This window comes from Pituophis catenifer, unplaced genomic scaffold (genome assembly GCF_029215685.1).
Source record: "Pituophis catenifer annectens isolate HBS135680 unplaced genomic scaffold, rPitCat1.0.hap2 SCAF_3, whole genome shotgun sequence".
NCBI classification, from domain to species: Eukaryota; Metazoa; Chordata; class Lepidosauria; order Squamata; family Colubridae; genus Pituophis; species Pituophis catenifer.
This window is the reverse complement of record NW_027256883.1, coordinates 71,132,187-71,150,084: the sequence shown is the minus strand read 5'-3', so window position 1 is coordinate 71,150,084 and position 17,898 is coordinate 71,132,187. Positions and strand designations below refer to the sequence as shown.

Here is a 17,898-nt window from a genome sequence, read left to right as displayed (position 1 = left end):
AGTGGTCCGTGGGATTTAAAATTATGAATTTAGTGGTCCCTGAGGTCCGAAAGGTTGGTGACTCCTGCTCTAGCCCATGTATTAGGCAGCTGGCTCCTATGTTCACAGGAGACAGAATAAATTCAGTGTTGTGCCCAACAGCCTCTCTAAGCATTTAATGATAACTGTGCAGGAAGTGGTGAGATGGTCAACAAGAACTAAGGATTTTGGCATGCTTTGAATTGCTCACTTGTTGCTTACAGAAACATTCTGCACTACTACATCTGTTTAATGTGATTTGCTTATTAGCATGATATGTGGATTGGACTGAAGAAATAATGAGTATATTATTCTACTGCAGGACATCAGAGTTTCTTGTTGGCTAATTCATTGCAAACTTTCCTGTGTAGTAAGAACCAGAATATCTGGTTTGTTTGCGGTTTTCTCACTTATTCCTGGTTGATTTTTGTGCTTCAGCCAAGCCTTTAACCATCTCACATAAAGTCAAGACAAACATCTATAGTCAAATGATTCAAGCTTTTATCAAATGGACATTGTTGAGAGCAATTATTCCCAACCCAAACCTCTTCAGAAGTGCTGGACTGGCATTACTAACCATAAACTGAGACTTGTGACTGATGTAGTCTAAAATATCTAAAAGTTCCAAATATTTGCTTGATGCCATAAGCAACCTGCAGCAAGCAACTTTTTCCTTCCCAGACTGTCATTCCTATGATGATAATAAGCAATAGGCACTGGTAATGCAAATGTCATCCATTCCCCACCTGTCCATACCACTATGAAAAATAGGAAAAGTATTAGGGAAGGAATGATGTAATGATAGACAGATGAAATAGTTGCATGTAATATGCCTGTGCTCCCCTTTCCCCACCCCACCCCTGCAAATTATCCAACTGACATTCCATATTATTCATCTCTTCAGGGATGAATTTGAAGACAAAGGGAATATAACCTACTGTAATTAGAAAGATCAAATTTATGAATCAAAGTATGCTTATTTGGGGCAATGTTCTTTAAGCACATGCAAATCGTCAGATTTTTACCAAACAGGCCTACACCTAGTGTTTGAAGCTGGATTTTAAGAAGTGGTGGAGAAATGCAAGCCACAAAAATTATGCTATGAATAAAGTGCTGAAAAGGGAAGAAGACAAAATATAAGGCTCTCAAGCACAGCGCACAATCTAAGAAATTTTAACTTACAGAAAACTGGGATAACTTATTATTGTTGTGAGCCGCCCTGAGTCCTGCAGAGATAGGGCGGCATATAAGTCCAATTAAATAAATGAATGAATGAATGAATGAATGAATGAATGAATGAATGAATGAATAAATAAATGAATGAATAAATAAATAAATAATAACTCAATAAGGGAAGTGCCAAAGTAATCATAAACAACAGTTAACATACTTGTATATTTCACGCTAAATATAGTTTTGATGCTAATGTAAGATCAGTGTAGTATAATACTCAAGGTGTTACATTATAGAATATTCAGAATATTCAAATCCCAATCTGATGACCCTTTATCAAGTTGGCCAGCCCCTCTCTCCCCTCCATGAACATAGATACACACACATCACTAAGGAAAGGCACATAAAGGATATAAAAACAATCAAATAGAAAATAAATTGGAGCATCAGTTATAAATATGTTCAGAGTACTGATGATAACTGGTGAATAATATAATCTTTTTCCAAAAATGTCTTCTTTAAATGAGATCAAACGAAAAGCCATGATGAAAGTGAATTTCTGAGAGGAAAAAATGAACCCCACCCACCCCACCCCCAAAAAAGTGTCAGTAAAATGTCAAGCAAAACATGCTATCCTTAGAAAAGGAATTTAGATTAGCTGGACTTGGTTGTCTATTTAAAAAGGACCAGAGGATATTTGTGCATCTTTACTAGTGTGCTCCGCTTTTCATCTGAAATCAGCACCAGGCCTGCAAGCTTATCTCTACAACCTTGAAAACTGTAAACTGACATTGTTAGGATTCTGATGAGAAGGGCTTGAAATGAACACCAACTGCCTTGCAGCTATTCACATGCTCTGTACTTGGGTTAGCGCACCCATTCAAACGCCAAAATCATTTCATTTTTATTCCATATCTGGATTTTCCATTACTGCCTTCTTTGACCCTACTTTAGCAGATACATACCATCACTCACTTGCAAATAATCAATATTCAGATTTAAGATCAAAACCCTTGGAAGATGTAATGTGGGCCAGAATGGAGCAATTTTGAAAAGAAAAAAAAAAGAGTAGTTTACACAACTGAAACGGTTAAAGGTGCAAGTAAAAGCTTGCGCTGAAATAACAAAAGGCCAGTCTGTGCATGCTGTGATATCTCATGATGTCACACCCCTTCCTAGCACATACAGTTTTCTATATGCAAACAGATTTTCCCCATCTCTCAGATCGAATATGAAACACAAGATGCTGAGAAAATTCCCCTGTATCAGGTCAGATGATTTTCTCAGCATCTCAAGCAGCAGTTTTCTCAGTTAAAAGATTCAAGTAACCAACAAGTGAAAGATATCAGACATCAAATCTAGGAATCTTTGAAAGGAGGTTATATAAGTCCAGGAATTTCTCTATACAGGTAGTCCTTGACTTACGACCACAACTGAGCCCAAAATTTATGTTGTTAAGAGACATTTGCTAAGTGGGTTTTGCCCCATTTTATCAACTTTCTTGCCACAATTGTTAAGTGAGTCATTACAGTTGTTAAATTAGTAACCCATTTGTTAAGTGAATCTGGCTTCCCCATTTAACTTTGCTTGTCAAAAGGTCGCAAAAGGGGAAGTGAACCCCCTCCCCCCCCCCCCGGGACACTGGAACCATCACAAATATGAGACAGTTGCCAAGTGTCTAAATTTTGATCATGTGACCATGGGGATGGTCAAGTGTCATAAGTGTGAAAAATGGTCTTAAGTCACTTTTTCCAGTGCTGTTGTTAACTTGGGACAGTCATTAAATGAACTGCGGTAAGTATGTGGGCCGCAGTGGCTTAGTGGCTAAGAAGCTGAGCTTGTCGATCAGAAAGGTTGGCAGTTCGGCAGTTTGAATCCCTAATGCCATGTAACGGAGTGAGCTCCCATTATTTGTCCCAGCTTCTGCCAACCTAGCAGTTCGAAAGCACGTGAAAAATGCAAGTAGAAAAATAGGGCCACCTTTGGTGGGAAGGTAACAGCATTCTGTGTGCCTTCGGCGTTTAGTCATGCCGGCCACATGACCATGGAGACGTCTTCGGACAGCGCTGGCTCTTCGGCTTTGAAACAGAGATGAGCACTGCCCCCTAGAGTCGGGAACGACTAGCACATATGTGCGAGAGGAACCTTTACCTTTTTAAGTCGATGATTACCTGTACAGAACTGAGAAATAAGCCTATAAGCAAAATCTGCTCCAAGTATAAAACTACATGCATCCAACATAATGATGGATAGCATAAAGATATCATCATCATCATCCATCTGCTTGTACCCATTCTGGGAAAAGAATAGCTGCCAAAATTCTTAACATTGGCAGCAGAATCCCTTCAGCTAATACCTTCCCCGCTTTCAAATTTCTGACTAGTAAATTACACTGCATGGTTTGACCTAGGAGGATGATCTTCTAGAAGAAATGGTTGAACTTAACATGAGCACAGCTTATATAGCAGAATAAAATCTCTGCTATTCACCAAGGCAGCCAATTTGTTTTTACAGGCTGCTTGTACAAGCCTGGAAAAAGATGTGGCTGCTATAAGCAGCTGACCTATTATAATTAGAGAAGGCACATCTTGTTTTCAGGCTTCTTCAGTAACCTGGAGAAAGACCAGCTGCTTTCGTAAACAGAGAGGTGCTGTGTTTATAGAAAGTTCAAAAGGCTACGGTACTTCCAAATCATTTTCGAAGTGTGCACAGCCCTACTTTACGGGTTTTCCTCTAGCTCCAGCACAGCCAAACCATGATCAGATTAAAAAATCTCACGGTGATCAAATAAAAATTCTCTAAAAATACCAAAGCAAGCAGGAATGTGATGGAAAAATCAATATTCTCTGTTACAGACACGGCAAGATCCTTCACTTCTGGACCTACTCCTCCCTATGAAGTCTGAAACAAATCTCTAACACTAAGTACTCCAAAGCAAAGAGACCATTCATTTAATAAGACGTAAGAAAAAAAGGATAACAAGCAATATGAAAAGAGATAAATAGCTGTGCATCAGCCAACCTACAGTGTGACAAGCATCCCATGTGAAGCACACAGAACCCCCTATTAAATGCTAATTTGTTCAAGATCAGTTCTCTAGAATTGATGTAATAACCAAAATTAAATTCTTGGAAGCAGGATGGCAACACTGAGTAATTCAACAGAAACCCAAGAGCAGAACACGCACAAGGAAATTCCTCTGTAGAAGTCCCACTGAAATGAAAGGGAGCAACCTAAGAACATATTTTAATTCTTGGGTTATTCCCACTCACTGCAATGCAGCAACCCAAAGAAAAACCTCACAGTAGGCTGTGACCCTGAATATATGATGCTCAATATTAAGAAAGAAAATCAGAAAAAGATGAGCAAGATGTATCTGTTGTTAACAGTACCATCTTCAGAACATCATTGTATGTCAGGGGTGTCAAACTCCAGGCCTGGGGGCCGAATTCGGCCCATGGGATGTTTAGATAGGGCCTGCGGGCCCGCCCTGGAAACAACAAAGGACCGGCCCGTGGTGCCTCTGCCAGCAAAAACAGAGCTCAGGAGGGCCACATGTGGCCCCTCAAGCTCCGTTTTCACTAGCAGAGGGTTGCAGGAGGCTGTCACAGCTGAAAATGGAGCTTGAGAGCCCATTTTCGCTGGCAGAGTGCTCGGGCCACCACAGGTATCCCCTGACACGAGTGACGTCATGCTGGCCATGCCCCCCCAACCGCCCCCCCAAGGTCAAACAAAACCCTGATGTGGCCCTCAATGAAATCGAGTTTGACACCCCCGTTGCATGTGAAGGACTTATTTCTTTGAAAGAAATCTAAAACAGAAAAGAAACTGGTTCAATATGGCAGCACTTTATTAAAATGCGTGTTAAAACCTGCATCCACAACCTCACTCATTCCATCTTAGATTGGCAGAGTCTTTGTAAATGGGACTAGTAAGCCACCAACCACAAAACAGGACACTTGAAAATATGCACAGTGAGGAAGTATTCCAGCTAGTCAAGAGAAGGTACGTGAGAGATCCCAGTCTCCCTCCTCACTGCAAAACAGAGTGATTTTTGAAAAGCACTTTTTCTAAGTAAAACCTAGTATCTTTATCCACAGCTGATAGCAGTTTTGACAGATGCATATGCAGTATTGTACATTTTATCCTGGCTGACAGTCAGTAATCCCCAGAAGGACCTCACTCTGCTACCTGCAAGTTAACAGATTTCCACACCTTCTCATTAATGGCCTGTTAATGTACGGCCAAAGCCTCTGGGACAATTTAATATAGTATCATGATGGAAAGATACCACTGATATCAGGAGTACAAAATAATGTTAAATGATGCACATTTTCTTGTTCTAAGGGTTTAGGAATCCAGTGCAGCTTCTCATCGGCTTTTATTTGCAGTCTAACAAAGCATCCAACCACTCCATGGTGGTGGCAGCTGAATACTTGGGGTTTTTTGGTTACTTGGTGACTTCCAAGCGAAAACAATCAAAACTATTGCTTTGATTTTCAAAAGCCACCTTATTCCAAACTAGAAGTCATCGGTGTCGTCTGCCTTGTGACTCACTACATTTTTCCTTACAGGAAAAATATGTTTCAACATTTTTGGTACTCATCATGCCTCCCGGAACCAATTAATGATGGGTACCAACGTAGTTGAGTTTGATAGCTGACATACAGATCAGAGATCGAATATGACATAAATAAGGCAGGTTCAAGTATTTATTTATTAAAGAAATTTATATAGCTGCCCAACTTACACATAGGTGACTCGAGTCAGCTTGCAATATTTAAAAATCCACTACATAAAAAACCAATGACAAAACCACATTTTATGTCTTTTGAAAAAGACAACTGGGGGCCAATTGTACCCCGGGGGAATAACATTCTATAGAAAAGGGGCCACCACCAAGAAGAGAGGTTATTATTATCTCATAATAACCAATTTCTACTATTAAATATATCTCCCCTCCAGCAGCAGCACTAGCAAAGAAAGCACCCTTGTGCATAAACGTCTTTAAACTAACAGACAGTTAGTTGTCTATTTACAACCATTTGCTTAGTGACCATTCAAAGTTACAAGGAATTGAAAACAATGACTTATGACCGATTTTCATGCTTATAACTGTTGTAGCATCTCCATGGTCATGTGATCAAAATTCATGCACTTGCTCCCCCGGCATGCATATCCTAGGACAGGTGTCTTCAACCTGCTGCTCCAGAGCCGCATGCGGCTCTTTGGGCCCTCTGCTGTGGCTCCCTGTTGGATGATCCCACCACTGGCTGGCTCCACCTCTCGCCCTCCCCTCCCAGTCACTCCTCACCTGGCCTGAGAAGGTAAGGGCGACGGCAGGGGATGGAGAAGCGGCGGGGGGAGACAGAGAGATACGGAAAGGCAGAAGAAAGGGGGGAGAGAGAGAGAGAGATGTCAAAAGGTTTTGTGGTTCCTTGTTGTTTTTTAACAACTGGTTCTCTGCCTTAATGACCAGCTGGGTAGGCATGGAGGGGGGGGTCATGTGACTGGTGAAAGTGAGTGATCTGGAGTTGGCCACACCCACCGAGGTTTTGTGGCTTCCTGTGTTTTCTTTTCTGTGGGAAACGGGTCCAAATGGCTCTTTGAGTGTTTAAGGTTGCAGATCCCTGGCCTAGGATCATGTGATCACCATTTGTAACCTTCCCAGCTGGCTCCGAACAAGCAAAGCAAATGGGGAAGTCAGATTCAATTAACAACTGCAGTGATTCACTTAATGACTGTGGCAGAAAAAGGCTGAAAAATGGGGCAAAACTCACCTAACAACCACTTGCTTAGCAATAGTAATTTGGGGCTCAATTGTGGTTGTAAGTTAAGAACTTCCTGTATTCCATCATAAAATCAATTTTGTTTACCTGGCAACTAGTGTTTCCCTTGTGGTGCCTATTTTTTTCAGTGCATTGTACAGCTCTTTTCTTCTCCCAGCACAAACTAAAGCTTTTTTCCCCCAAATATTGATATTTCTATCAACCTGAACAGGATGGTCTCACTTTACAACATAGGGTGGGTTTGAAAACATTGGGAGATTTTAAGTGCCTTAAATAAGAAAAGGTCACTCATTTAACTCAGCAGAAACTCGTAAGAATTCTTCTGAATTGGAAAGAGACTTCTCAGAATTAGATTAGGAGATTTCTTGCTTCATTTGTTTCAAACAGAACAGCTTATTATTTTGCCTATCGGAAAGAAGATACTAATCACAACTTTCTGCTGCTCCATAATGATTGGGAAATTAATGAAGACGTGAACCAGAAGTACCCAATATCGTATTGCATGTATAGGGATCAGATTGAAAAGTACTCTGAACTACGGAGCACATGTAATTAAGGTACAGGTAGTCCTCGGGTTACGACAGCAATTGGGGCTGGGATTGCCATCCCTAAGTGATGTACTCTAAAATGTGCTGCATTGCTTAGCAACGGCAATCCCAGTTGCCTTTGTAATCACAGGATATATAGGTCATTAGGCAGAAAGAAGAGGGAGACAAGGTTGCTGTGGGGGTGGAGAATGGGTGTGTGTGAAAGGGAGGGTTGGAGTGGGTCAGCGAAAGCCTGAAGGGACTGGTGTGAATTGGGAAAAGGCCTGGGAGGGCTGAAAGGGTCCTGCAGGCAAGAAAAGAAGTGGGAATGACCGGTGACCTTCCCTGCTGGCTTTCCCATTGATTTTCCTTGTTGGAAGCCAGGGAAGATCCCAAATATCTCCCTGTAATGTTATAATAATGAGCCAGGCTCTCAAGCACCCAGACTGTGATCACATAACTGCAGAGGTACTGCAATGGCCAAAACCTGGAGGATAGGTCATATGTCCATTTTTTCAGCATCACTGTATAGAACAAGTGGACATAAAACCAAGGATTATCTGTGATCCTAACATGTAGATCTTGCCACTCTTAGCAGCTGGAATGCCGAAAATTAACACCAACTCTGGGTGACTTCCTGAGAAAAAGGAAAGTACAGGTAGACTTATGATTACAATTTATGTTGTCAAGTGAGAGATTTGTTAAGTGAGTTTTGCCCTATTTTATGACCTTTCCTGCCACAGTTGTTAAGTGAATTACTGCAGTTCATAAGTTAGTAACATTGCTATTAAGTGAATCTGGATTCCCCATTGTCTTTGCTTGACAGAAAGTCGCAAAAGTTGATGATGTGACTCCAGGACAATACAACTGTCATAAGTATGCATCAGTTGCCAAGCGTCTGAATTTTGATCATGTGAACCTGGGGATGCTGCAACGGTTGTAAATGTGAAAAATAGTCATAAATCACTTTTTTCACTGCCTTTGTAACTTTCAATAGTCACTAAATGAACTGTTATAAATCTAGGACTACCTGTATCGTCAGAAAAAAGTATCTTCAATCTGTAAACCAGAGGGGTCCAACTTTAAAACTTGTGGACTTCAATTCCCAGAATTCCCTAGCTGGCCGTCTTGTGGAGTTGAAATCCACAAGTATTAAAGTTGCCAAGGTTGAACACCCCTGCTGTAAATCAATCAGTTCCAAGCTGGAACTGAAACTGGAGAAAAAGATAATCTGAAACGTGCACATGAAGATACTATAAAATGCCATTTAGGAAATGTAATTTCAAGATGTTTCCTTAAAAGTGCACCAAGACAAACAGACTCTTCCAGATATAATTCAACATAGAATATCGTGAAAAGGCCCCTCCTTTGCTTGACATTGCTTTTTCAGGGGAGAGATTTTCTGCCATTCGTTTTTGACTAAGGAACAAAATGCATCCTCGGTAAAAAAAACAAAAACCTAACTTTTGTCAATGGATATCTTCTGTAAATTTGCATTCTGAACCTGATTGATCCTGTACAGCACAAGCCCTCCAAGGCTTAACAGATGGAAGGTAGGGAGATCAATTTAGAAAATTCACTCTACATCTCAGTAAGTTAGAACAGTGAAAGGACCTAACTGAATATTCAATCTGGCTAGGAAATTAAAAGGGTAACTGCATTCTCATCTTTAAGCTACCTCTTTTATTTAGCAGGTATCTAAGAGATGGTCACACAGAGATGGGAAAAGCAACATAGGAAATAGTTTTTAACCTATATACTACTCACAATCCACATTTTCCTAAACAGGAATCATTGCCTTGCAGAAAATTGCCTAATTCCTCCCATACGATCAAGAAATGCATAGTGCAATGGACACCTAAATTCCAACATGAATGGCTTGATATGTCAAGCAAGTTAGCAAGCACTTCAAAAACCTGTTCGGCCAGGCTTGCTTCAGGGATCAAATATAAATATTTTGAGTTACGTGATTCTGCCGCCCTGCAAAGGAGAAGCATGCTCAAGTGTTGCCAACATAAATTTCATACATGCTGTCTCTTGAGCTACACTACTTGTTACTCGTCAACAGGACTGCCTCCCTTGAATCTCTTAAGCCTGCAGTTCATTTCAACAGAGCTAAAACAGAAGTAGGAGGACATTCATTGAAATGCTTTGTCAAGCTAGAATTTGTCACAAGGTTGTTAGATGTAATCAGAGAACAAGTATTATTTTGCAGATTTTATAATCTCCCTTTACTAAGGGGAGCTACAGCAAATCAGTTAAGCGCCCTTTAAACGATTAAAAAAAAGAATTAAAGACTAGCAAATAAAGAAGTTTCTAAGCATCTCAAATGCAGGAAAATTAACTGCCAAGGACGATTAGAAAGAACAGATAGATGGACTGCCTTTAAGAGGATATTCTAGGACCATGCAGCCAATCTGAAAAATGACCTTATCCCTGGCATTCATCAGTCTAACTCTTGTCACAACCCAGCCAAAGAATAGAGTCTAGGATGCTTATTTTAAGGCAAAGGCAAATATATGCAGATGTATCACTTCTATTGAGAACTTGGTTCAAAATCATTTAGGGTTTTTTAGGTCAGTACCAATGTGTTAAATTGGAATAGCTGCAGCACTGCAATTTGCTTTCTGAAAGAGTACACAATAAGGGTGACCTTAGGCAGCTTTAGAAAAGACTAGACAAATTTGTCAACAATAGTTATTAGTCTTGTGAAGCTGAACAGAATGTCCTTGTGAAGAGCAGAGCAGTACAACTCTGATTATCAGGTAACTAGACAAACAGAAGATACTTCTGCCTTACTAGGCTGACCACCACTGGAGGGATGGAGGGGGAGTTGAATTTGATAGAGTCTTAGTCCAATTCAAAAATGTCTGCTTATGCTTTCTTAGCAGAAAGATGTCAGGTTTTGTACCTTGGGAAATAGTCCGTAGATATGTACAAGATGTACATATCTATGAGTAGTCACAATTGAAAACATGCCAGCAAAGTATGGAAAAAGGAATACCAGTGTCTGTGCATATACACAAAGTTTTGCATATTCCTTCACCAAACCATGTTCCTCTGCAGCAGTATTTTTCATATTTGGCAACTCTAAAATCTGTGGACTTCAACTCCCAGAATTCCTCAGCCAGTACAAGTCTTAAAGCTGCCAAGTTTGCAGACCCCCCTGATCTTCCCCACTAGAGGAAGCAGATTAATGAGACGTTGAAGTTATCTATCTTCTTTTTAGCCAATAGCTGTGCAATGGAGATTTCAGTAGGCTTTGCCCTACTACATCATTCTACCGTAACATACACCAAACATTTCACTTGTAAAAATATCTTCAGTTCTAAAATCACTGTTAAAAAAAATACTAAAATACTTAGCTTTGAATTTGTTATTTGTTATATACCATAAAATGGAGAATCTTGCAAAGTTTTCATTTCTGTTGTATACTTAGTGCCTGTAACAATTGTGTTTTTGAAGCTTACCTTTCATGAGAGGCCCAAGATACAGTATTAATATAGACCACACAAGCGGTTAGCAGTTTATGAGACTCCTTATTTAAACCCCACTTTTACCCAAAGCTACCATTAACCATAAAAAGACAACGCAATAGGCATCTCTGTTGTAACAAACCAGGCATCCCATCCACAGGCAAATGTTTTATGGAGCAGCAAGAAAAATATAGCTATTTTTTTATACTAAAAAATTAAGCTTGTCCCACATAATTGTTGGCTTTGCTTGCTTTGCACAGGGCTGCCTTGATCTTATAATAAAGCTTATCAATGTGTGATGCAACAAGGGGGTTGTTTTTGAGTCAGCTTGTCACACAACTTTATGTTGATTTAGTGCTGAGAGGGAGGGAGTGGCCCAAGGGCATCCAGTTGATTTCCATGCCTAAGGGGTTTTCTTTTCTTGCTTCTAATCCACCATTTAACTACTACACAACACTGTCTTCTGATTTTTTTGGCCAAAGGTCTAGATACAGATGAATATACCATATTTTTTGCACTATAAGAAACACTTCCCCCCCCCCAAAAAAGTGGATGGAAATGTCTGTGCGCCTTATAGAGCGAATGTTGCCAAAGCCCCGCCCACCCGCTGGCGAATACCGCCAGTCAGCTGTTCCAGGCTGCAGGGATCGTTGCCACCCATCGCCTATCACCGCCTCCACACGCCCCATTTTCGGCCTCCGGGCACTCCATTTTCAGCCTCTGCTTGTCCCGTTTTCAGCCCATTCCAGGTGGCGGGGATTGCCGCCTCCCTTCAGCAGCGATAGGCAGTGGCAATCCCCGCCACCTGGAACGGGATGAAAATGGGGCACACGGAAGCCGAAACTGGGACGTGCAGAGGCTGAAAATGAGGCACATGGAGGTGGTGATAGGTGGCAGCGATAGCAATGCGCAGCAGCGATCCCCACAGCCTGGAACAGCTGATCAGCTGTATTCTGGAAGGCCGATTCAACCGCCAATCAGATACTGGTGCTAAATCAGACTGTGCTGAAGCTGACCAGGCTGTTTGCTGTTAGGAGGCAAATTGCTGGGAAGCAGAGGCAGATTTTTTTTCTTGTTTTCCTCCCCAAAAGCTAGGTGCGTCTTATGGTCTGGAGCGCCTTATAGTACAAAAAATACAGTAAATCCTCACACTCAATGCAGACCTATGATTATGTAGAAGATATTATGACCTAATTAACTCTAAACAGGGCTTTATTAAAACGCTTGGTTCTACGTTGGCTGTTTGGGAAAATGAAAACACATCATTTCCATTCTTTCTACCATAATGGAAAAAAATCACACTGAAAAGATACAGTCTGTTAAGCTTGCTGTTTGTTTCACAACTATATCATTTCTTTCTACAGTGGCGCTTTTAAAAGAACAAATTACCTGACAGGTGTAATCTCTCAGATACACGGTTCACAGAATGCATATTAGATTAAATGAATCAGTAAATCAGAATGAGATTGTCCCTGACAATAGCACTGTAGGTTTATTTAGAAGAGGTTTGAAAATCTTGGCACCTGCCTGCCTCCCTCCCTCACCTTTGGGTTGTCTCAAAAAGAAAACATGAATATGCTTATACATAAATTTATACAGATAATCCTTGACTTACAGTCACAATTGAACCCCAAAGTTCTGTTGCTAAACAAGACACTTGGTAAGTGAATTTTGGCCCATTTTACTTGCCACAGTTAAGTGCTTCAAAGCAGCGGTTAAGTGAGTAACATTATTAAGTGAATCTGGTTTCCCCATTGACTTTGTCAAGTCACAAAAAGTGGTCACATGACCCAGTGACACTGACACATGCCAATTGCCAAGCATATGAATTTTGAATCCATGACTCTGGCTATGCTGCAACGGTGGTAAATGTGAAAAACATTCATAAACCAGTTTTTAAAGTGCCGCTGTAACTTCAAACAGTCACTAAACGAATGGTTGTAAGTCAAAGACTACCTGTATTGAAAGATAAAATGAATGAATTTCCTTCATTAGGATACATTTGTTTTCTTCTACCTATCAAACTTTAATGACATTAGGAAGAATTTTGATAAGATAAAACTGATCAGTGCAACTTATATTCCACTGAGGGAGTGTTTTTTCAAGCATTTCTGAGTCTTTGGCAAAGATTGTTATGTTCAGCAGTATTTAATAAGCTCAGGCTGGGCCAGTAGTTTGGGACAGAAATAAAGGCAAATCTACACTGAGAAATGGCCTCCAATGCAGGGGCGGGTTCCCAAATCCCGTTGCTACCGGTTCGCTCATGCATGCGCAGAAGCATCCGGGCGGGTGGGTGGAGCCTCCCACCGCCACTGCTACAGGTTCGCCTGAACCGGTGCAAACCGGTAGCAACCCACCACTGCTCCAATGTCTCCATTAAAAAGAGAAGGCTTTGGTTTGGAATGTTTATGTATACAAGACTTAATTAAGTCCCATCTTCCCATAAGCTGTTCCAACAAGAGGACATACTAAAGCAATTGATCATGCACTGGAAGGAACTGCTGTCAGATGACCATACATGCTAAAAAGAGACACATTGGATTATAGCCCTGAAAGGGAATAGGACATGCTGTAAACAATCTTCCAAACATACATATTGATCACCCTTTTGCATGCTGTCATCTCATTCCTGGCTCTCACCTGTGCATGTTTCCATTGGTGGTGAAGGACTGATCGCATACTGAGCATTTATAAGGCCTCTCCCCAGAATGCACTAGCATGTGGCGATCGAGGGAGCTTGCAGAGCTCAAAGACTTTCCACAGATGCTGCAGGAATGGTCTGTTCCTCCAGTGTCAGTGTTATGCTAAGGGAAGCAACAGATTTTTCTTTTGAGTTCTTCTTGTTCAGGGTCAAGGACATACTAGTCAATTGCAACCATCATCGTTCTAAGAAGGTTCAATGCAACAGACTCAAGTTAGCATGAGGTAATCATTCCAGTTATCACTCAGCCTAAAAATAAAATACATCGCAGGAAGCAGGGGAGGAAAAAAGGCAAAAATTGGGGGAAATATATGGGTTGTTTTTTTTACATCTTGAATTGATCACCATATAAAGCATCGATAAACAGCTTTTCTTCCCCTTTGGAATGTTGCATAAAGATTGCATAACTAATTTCTGTTCTGAACCAGGAAACATTCAGAAAAGTTACTGAGATGATTACCAAAAGGAAATAGAATGGGCTGTACCACATGCTTATATGGAATGCCTCTAATGGCCTTGAAAAATGAGGTTTATGGGCCAATTCAAACTCTGTGGGTTCATTCCCATTAAGGTCTTGAGAGTACATCAGAGATATAACTGTCTTAAATGCACTTTTTCGGGGCAGGTTTCCCTGGTATGACCATCACAAATTGTAGATGGTTCTTACTCATCCCCCACAAATCACCAAAGAAAAAGGCCTCTATTTTATCTCGCAGTTCACAGAAGATCCATATAAAAAACACTAATTCAAATGAAAAAAAATTCTGTACACACGTGTGTACACATGCATACGTTTGTCCCTGTTGGGCCAGCAGACTCCCAAAAGGTCATTTCCTATAGCTATCTAAAGGTAAAGCTTAAAACACAGAATAGGTTTTCCCATTTAACCTTCCTTCCTACTGCTAGGCAATACAATGCCTTTTATGAGATCTATTTTGCTATTCAATCATAGGAACTCCTGAAAAGTACTGTTTTTATCCTTCGTGCTATTATGATAAATGAATATTCATTCATCTTCTTTGTTATGGAGTTATGGGAAGATTATTAACCTGCTACCATGTCCCAATTTTTCTCTTCTTTCTTCTAACTCATTTTTGTTTCTGATCCATATAGTTATAGCTAAATCACTTGACCTGGAGACCTAACTCAATGGACCTGTGTATTTTGATTCCCTTCTTTTCATATTCCTTCAAAAAAAATGTATGCAGAAAAATAACATGCACACTTATGCACCGATGGCAAAGCATAGTATTGTCTGATCTAAAGCTGGGGGAAATGCTGAGTATTTTAGAGTGATCAAGGAGACATTGCTTACAAAAATTGGATTCCTGGACCAGCAGCTTCCTAAGTTTCAGTATATAAAAACAAGGAGGCAAAAAAGCAAAACCATAACTTGGTTGTGACTATCTGCTGGGAGCTTTGGTAATTCAGGTAGTCCTCGACTTACCACCACAATTGAGCCCAAAATTTATGTTGTTAAATGAGACATTTGTTAAGTGAATTTTGCCGCATTTTACGACCTTTCTTGCCACAGTTGTTAAGTGAATCACTGCAACTGATAAGTTAGTCATATGATTGTTAAGTAAATCTGGCTTCCCCGTTGACTTTGCTCATCAGAAGGTCGCAAAAGATGATTGCATGATCCCGGGACACTGCAACAGTCATATTAACATGAACCAGTTGCCAAATGTCTGAAATGTGATCACATGACCATTGGGATGTTGCAAAGGTCATTAACTGTGAAAAACAGACCTAAATCACTTTTTTCTGTGCCGTTGTAACTTTGAATGTTCACTAAACGAACTATTGTAAGTAGAGGACTACCTGTATAGCAGCCAATGCCCAAGGAATTAGGATGTTTTGGAATAAAGCAAACAGCTATGATTGCTGTGACACAGAATTCCCCTAAATTTTGGGAAGATTTGAAATAGATCCAAGCACACATATTCCTGAATACCAAAAACGTAAATTTCAGCCCAACCCTAGTTGAAACTACACCAGTTTTCTGAAATTTCTGGTCTGGCATCAATAGGAAAAGAGGCAGAGGGGAAGAATGAAGCAATAGCAACAGAGGGACAAAGACTGTGTATAACTATCTTTAAAATAAAAATGGTTCACAGCTGGAAGAGGGAGAGGCTTCAGGATACACATTGACAGCCAACATAATTGTGGGTTTGTTACTATAAATTTATCGATAGATCTCCAGATTAAAAATATTATCTTGTAAAATTACCAACTTACCTGACGAATATGCATAGTCAGCTGATGTTGGGTAGTGCAGATCTTTTCACACAGAGGGCAGATGTAGGAAGACTTCTCATCTTTTGTTTCCTATTTTTTTTAAAAAAATATACATTTTCATAATGTTATTTAAAAGCCAAGTTATTTACAAAGAAAATGTTACAGTGAGGTAACAATGATACTCCCTCATATTCACAATATGAATAGTGAATTCTTGCAGTGTTAACATGGGAAAAATATTATTAAAAAGGCTTTTTTTAAAAAAAAAAATATTACAATCAAAGAAAAAAGATGGTTCTTTCAACCAAGGGTGTGGAAAGGGTCCCATCATAACATCTAAAATTATGGAAGTGATTTGACCAACCAGATTATAAAAAGCTATGGAGGAGGAACACAAGTCCAGCACAGTTTTATTCCTCAAAATGAATCCCAAAAGATCATTATAATCAGCTATCCTGTAGAAAAACTTGCTGGAAATTTTTCTGCCTTGTCTCTTCAATGACAGTAATCAGGAACAACCTACACAGTAGACTTTCAACTGGATTCTTCTCTTCCTCCCCACAGAGTCATTGCCAACTACTATTCTGATCATACAAATTTATAGTTCCTTTGTGGTAAAATAATATTTATTGTATTATTATTATTTTGTTTATCTTGCTTGTAAGTCATTTTAGAAGATTTTTTACCTTAAAAGAGACTATAAATAAAGGTAATAGCAATAAACAAAGGCCTGTAGTTTCAAATATTAAAGTATTAATAGTCTTAGCCTTCATGCGGCTGTCTAATCCAGGGTCACCAACACAGAGCCCGGGGAAGCAACTGTGCCTGCCAACATCTCTCTTGCTGATTGCTAGCCTCCTTATCCCATCTGATACTGCATATTTTAAATATATCTATTTTTAAATGAAACAAGTGAAAAATGACATATTGCAAAGCAAAGTACTGGCCTCCGGTATCACCTTTACTTGCAGAAATGTCCTTGGGCCCAGAAACTTCCTTCAAAAATAAAAATGATGGACAACTGCAGTTCTCTGGCTTTGCTTGGAAATTTGCCTAGCTTCCCAGAAAATGAAACATCCATAGTGGAGGCTGCAGCAGGAGGAAAGGGTCAGAGAAAGCGAAAGGTAGGTTATATCCCTCATGCTACCCATTCCCTGAACGAACAAGCTCCTTGCTATACCCAAAATGCCACACCCAGCTAGAAAAAATGGAAACTCCTGGGATATTTTAAAAAAACTTACATATGTTGGAAACTTTCACAATATCTTGATATTACAAAATGTACAACCTAAACTACTTGCTGCATGAAAGGAGCATTTTCTTCTGTCTATCATGGGTAGCATGAGGGATATAATCTGCAGATTTCCTAGAACCTGATCAAGTACAATGATATCTTTCGGTTTTTCCCATCTGCAGTAACAGAAATCACCCCAAACTGAAAACAATAGAGAGAAAAGGAAATTGCTGTACATTCTAATCTAACCCTTAAGAGCAGAGCAAGTTATATATAAGAATATGGGATGGGAAACACCAAAAAAAAAAAAAAAGTATAGTAATACATCATGGGGGGGGATTAGCAAAATTATAACTGATCCGTTTTTTAGCTTTCCCAATTAAAATTTGACAACGATGCTTGCATTAAACATGAAACACTGCTTTTAAAAAATGAAAAAAAGGACCCATAGACTAAATGTCTATGGTGAGTCTCAATCATCCAGGTCATGGTTTGAAGAAGCTTCTTAGATGAGAAGCAAAACGTTTTCAAAGGAAAACAACAACAACAAGAAAGTCCAGTTGCCTTTTGCAAAAAGCACTTTAGGGACCCACAGCCTGCTCAATTAGATGTTTGCATCACTTCTGCATAACAAAGAACTATAGCAGCCTCACCAATGCTCAGCCACAGAGAAGTCCTAAAGAGAAACAGCCAACCCCTTCATTTTACTTTCTGTTACTGTTATTTATTGCTGCATTCT

At 39.9% G+C, this 17,898-nt stretch overlaps 1 protein-coding gene across 2 annotated transcripts in view; it reads right to left on the bottom strand.

Moving 5' to 3' along the window:
* RREB1 (ras responsive element binding protein 1) overlaps positions 1-17,898 on the bottom strand; it is a 70,316-nt gene that overhangs the window by 45,133 nt on the left and 7,285 nt on the right. For both annotated transcript variants that reach the window (XM_070942524.1, XM_070942523.1), the window contains exons 2-3: positions 15,926-16,015; positions 13,624-13,787 (exon numbers count right to left, since the gene is read on the bottom strand). In XM_070942524.1, the coding sequence (XP_070798625.1) occupies positions 13,624-13,787; positions 15,926-16,015 (254 nt within the window). The remainder of the gene's footprint in view (positions 1-13,623; positions 13,788-15,925; positions 16,016-17,898) is intronic.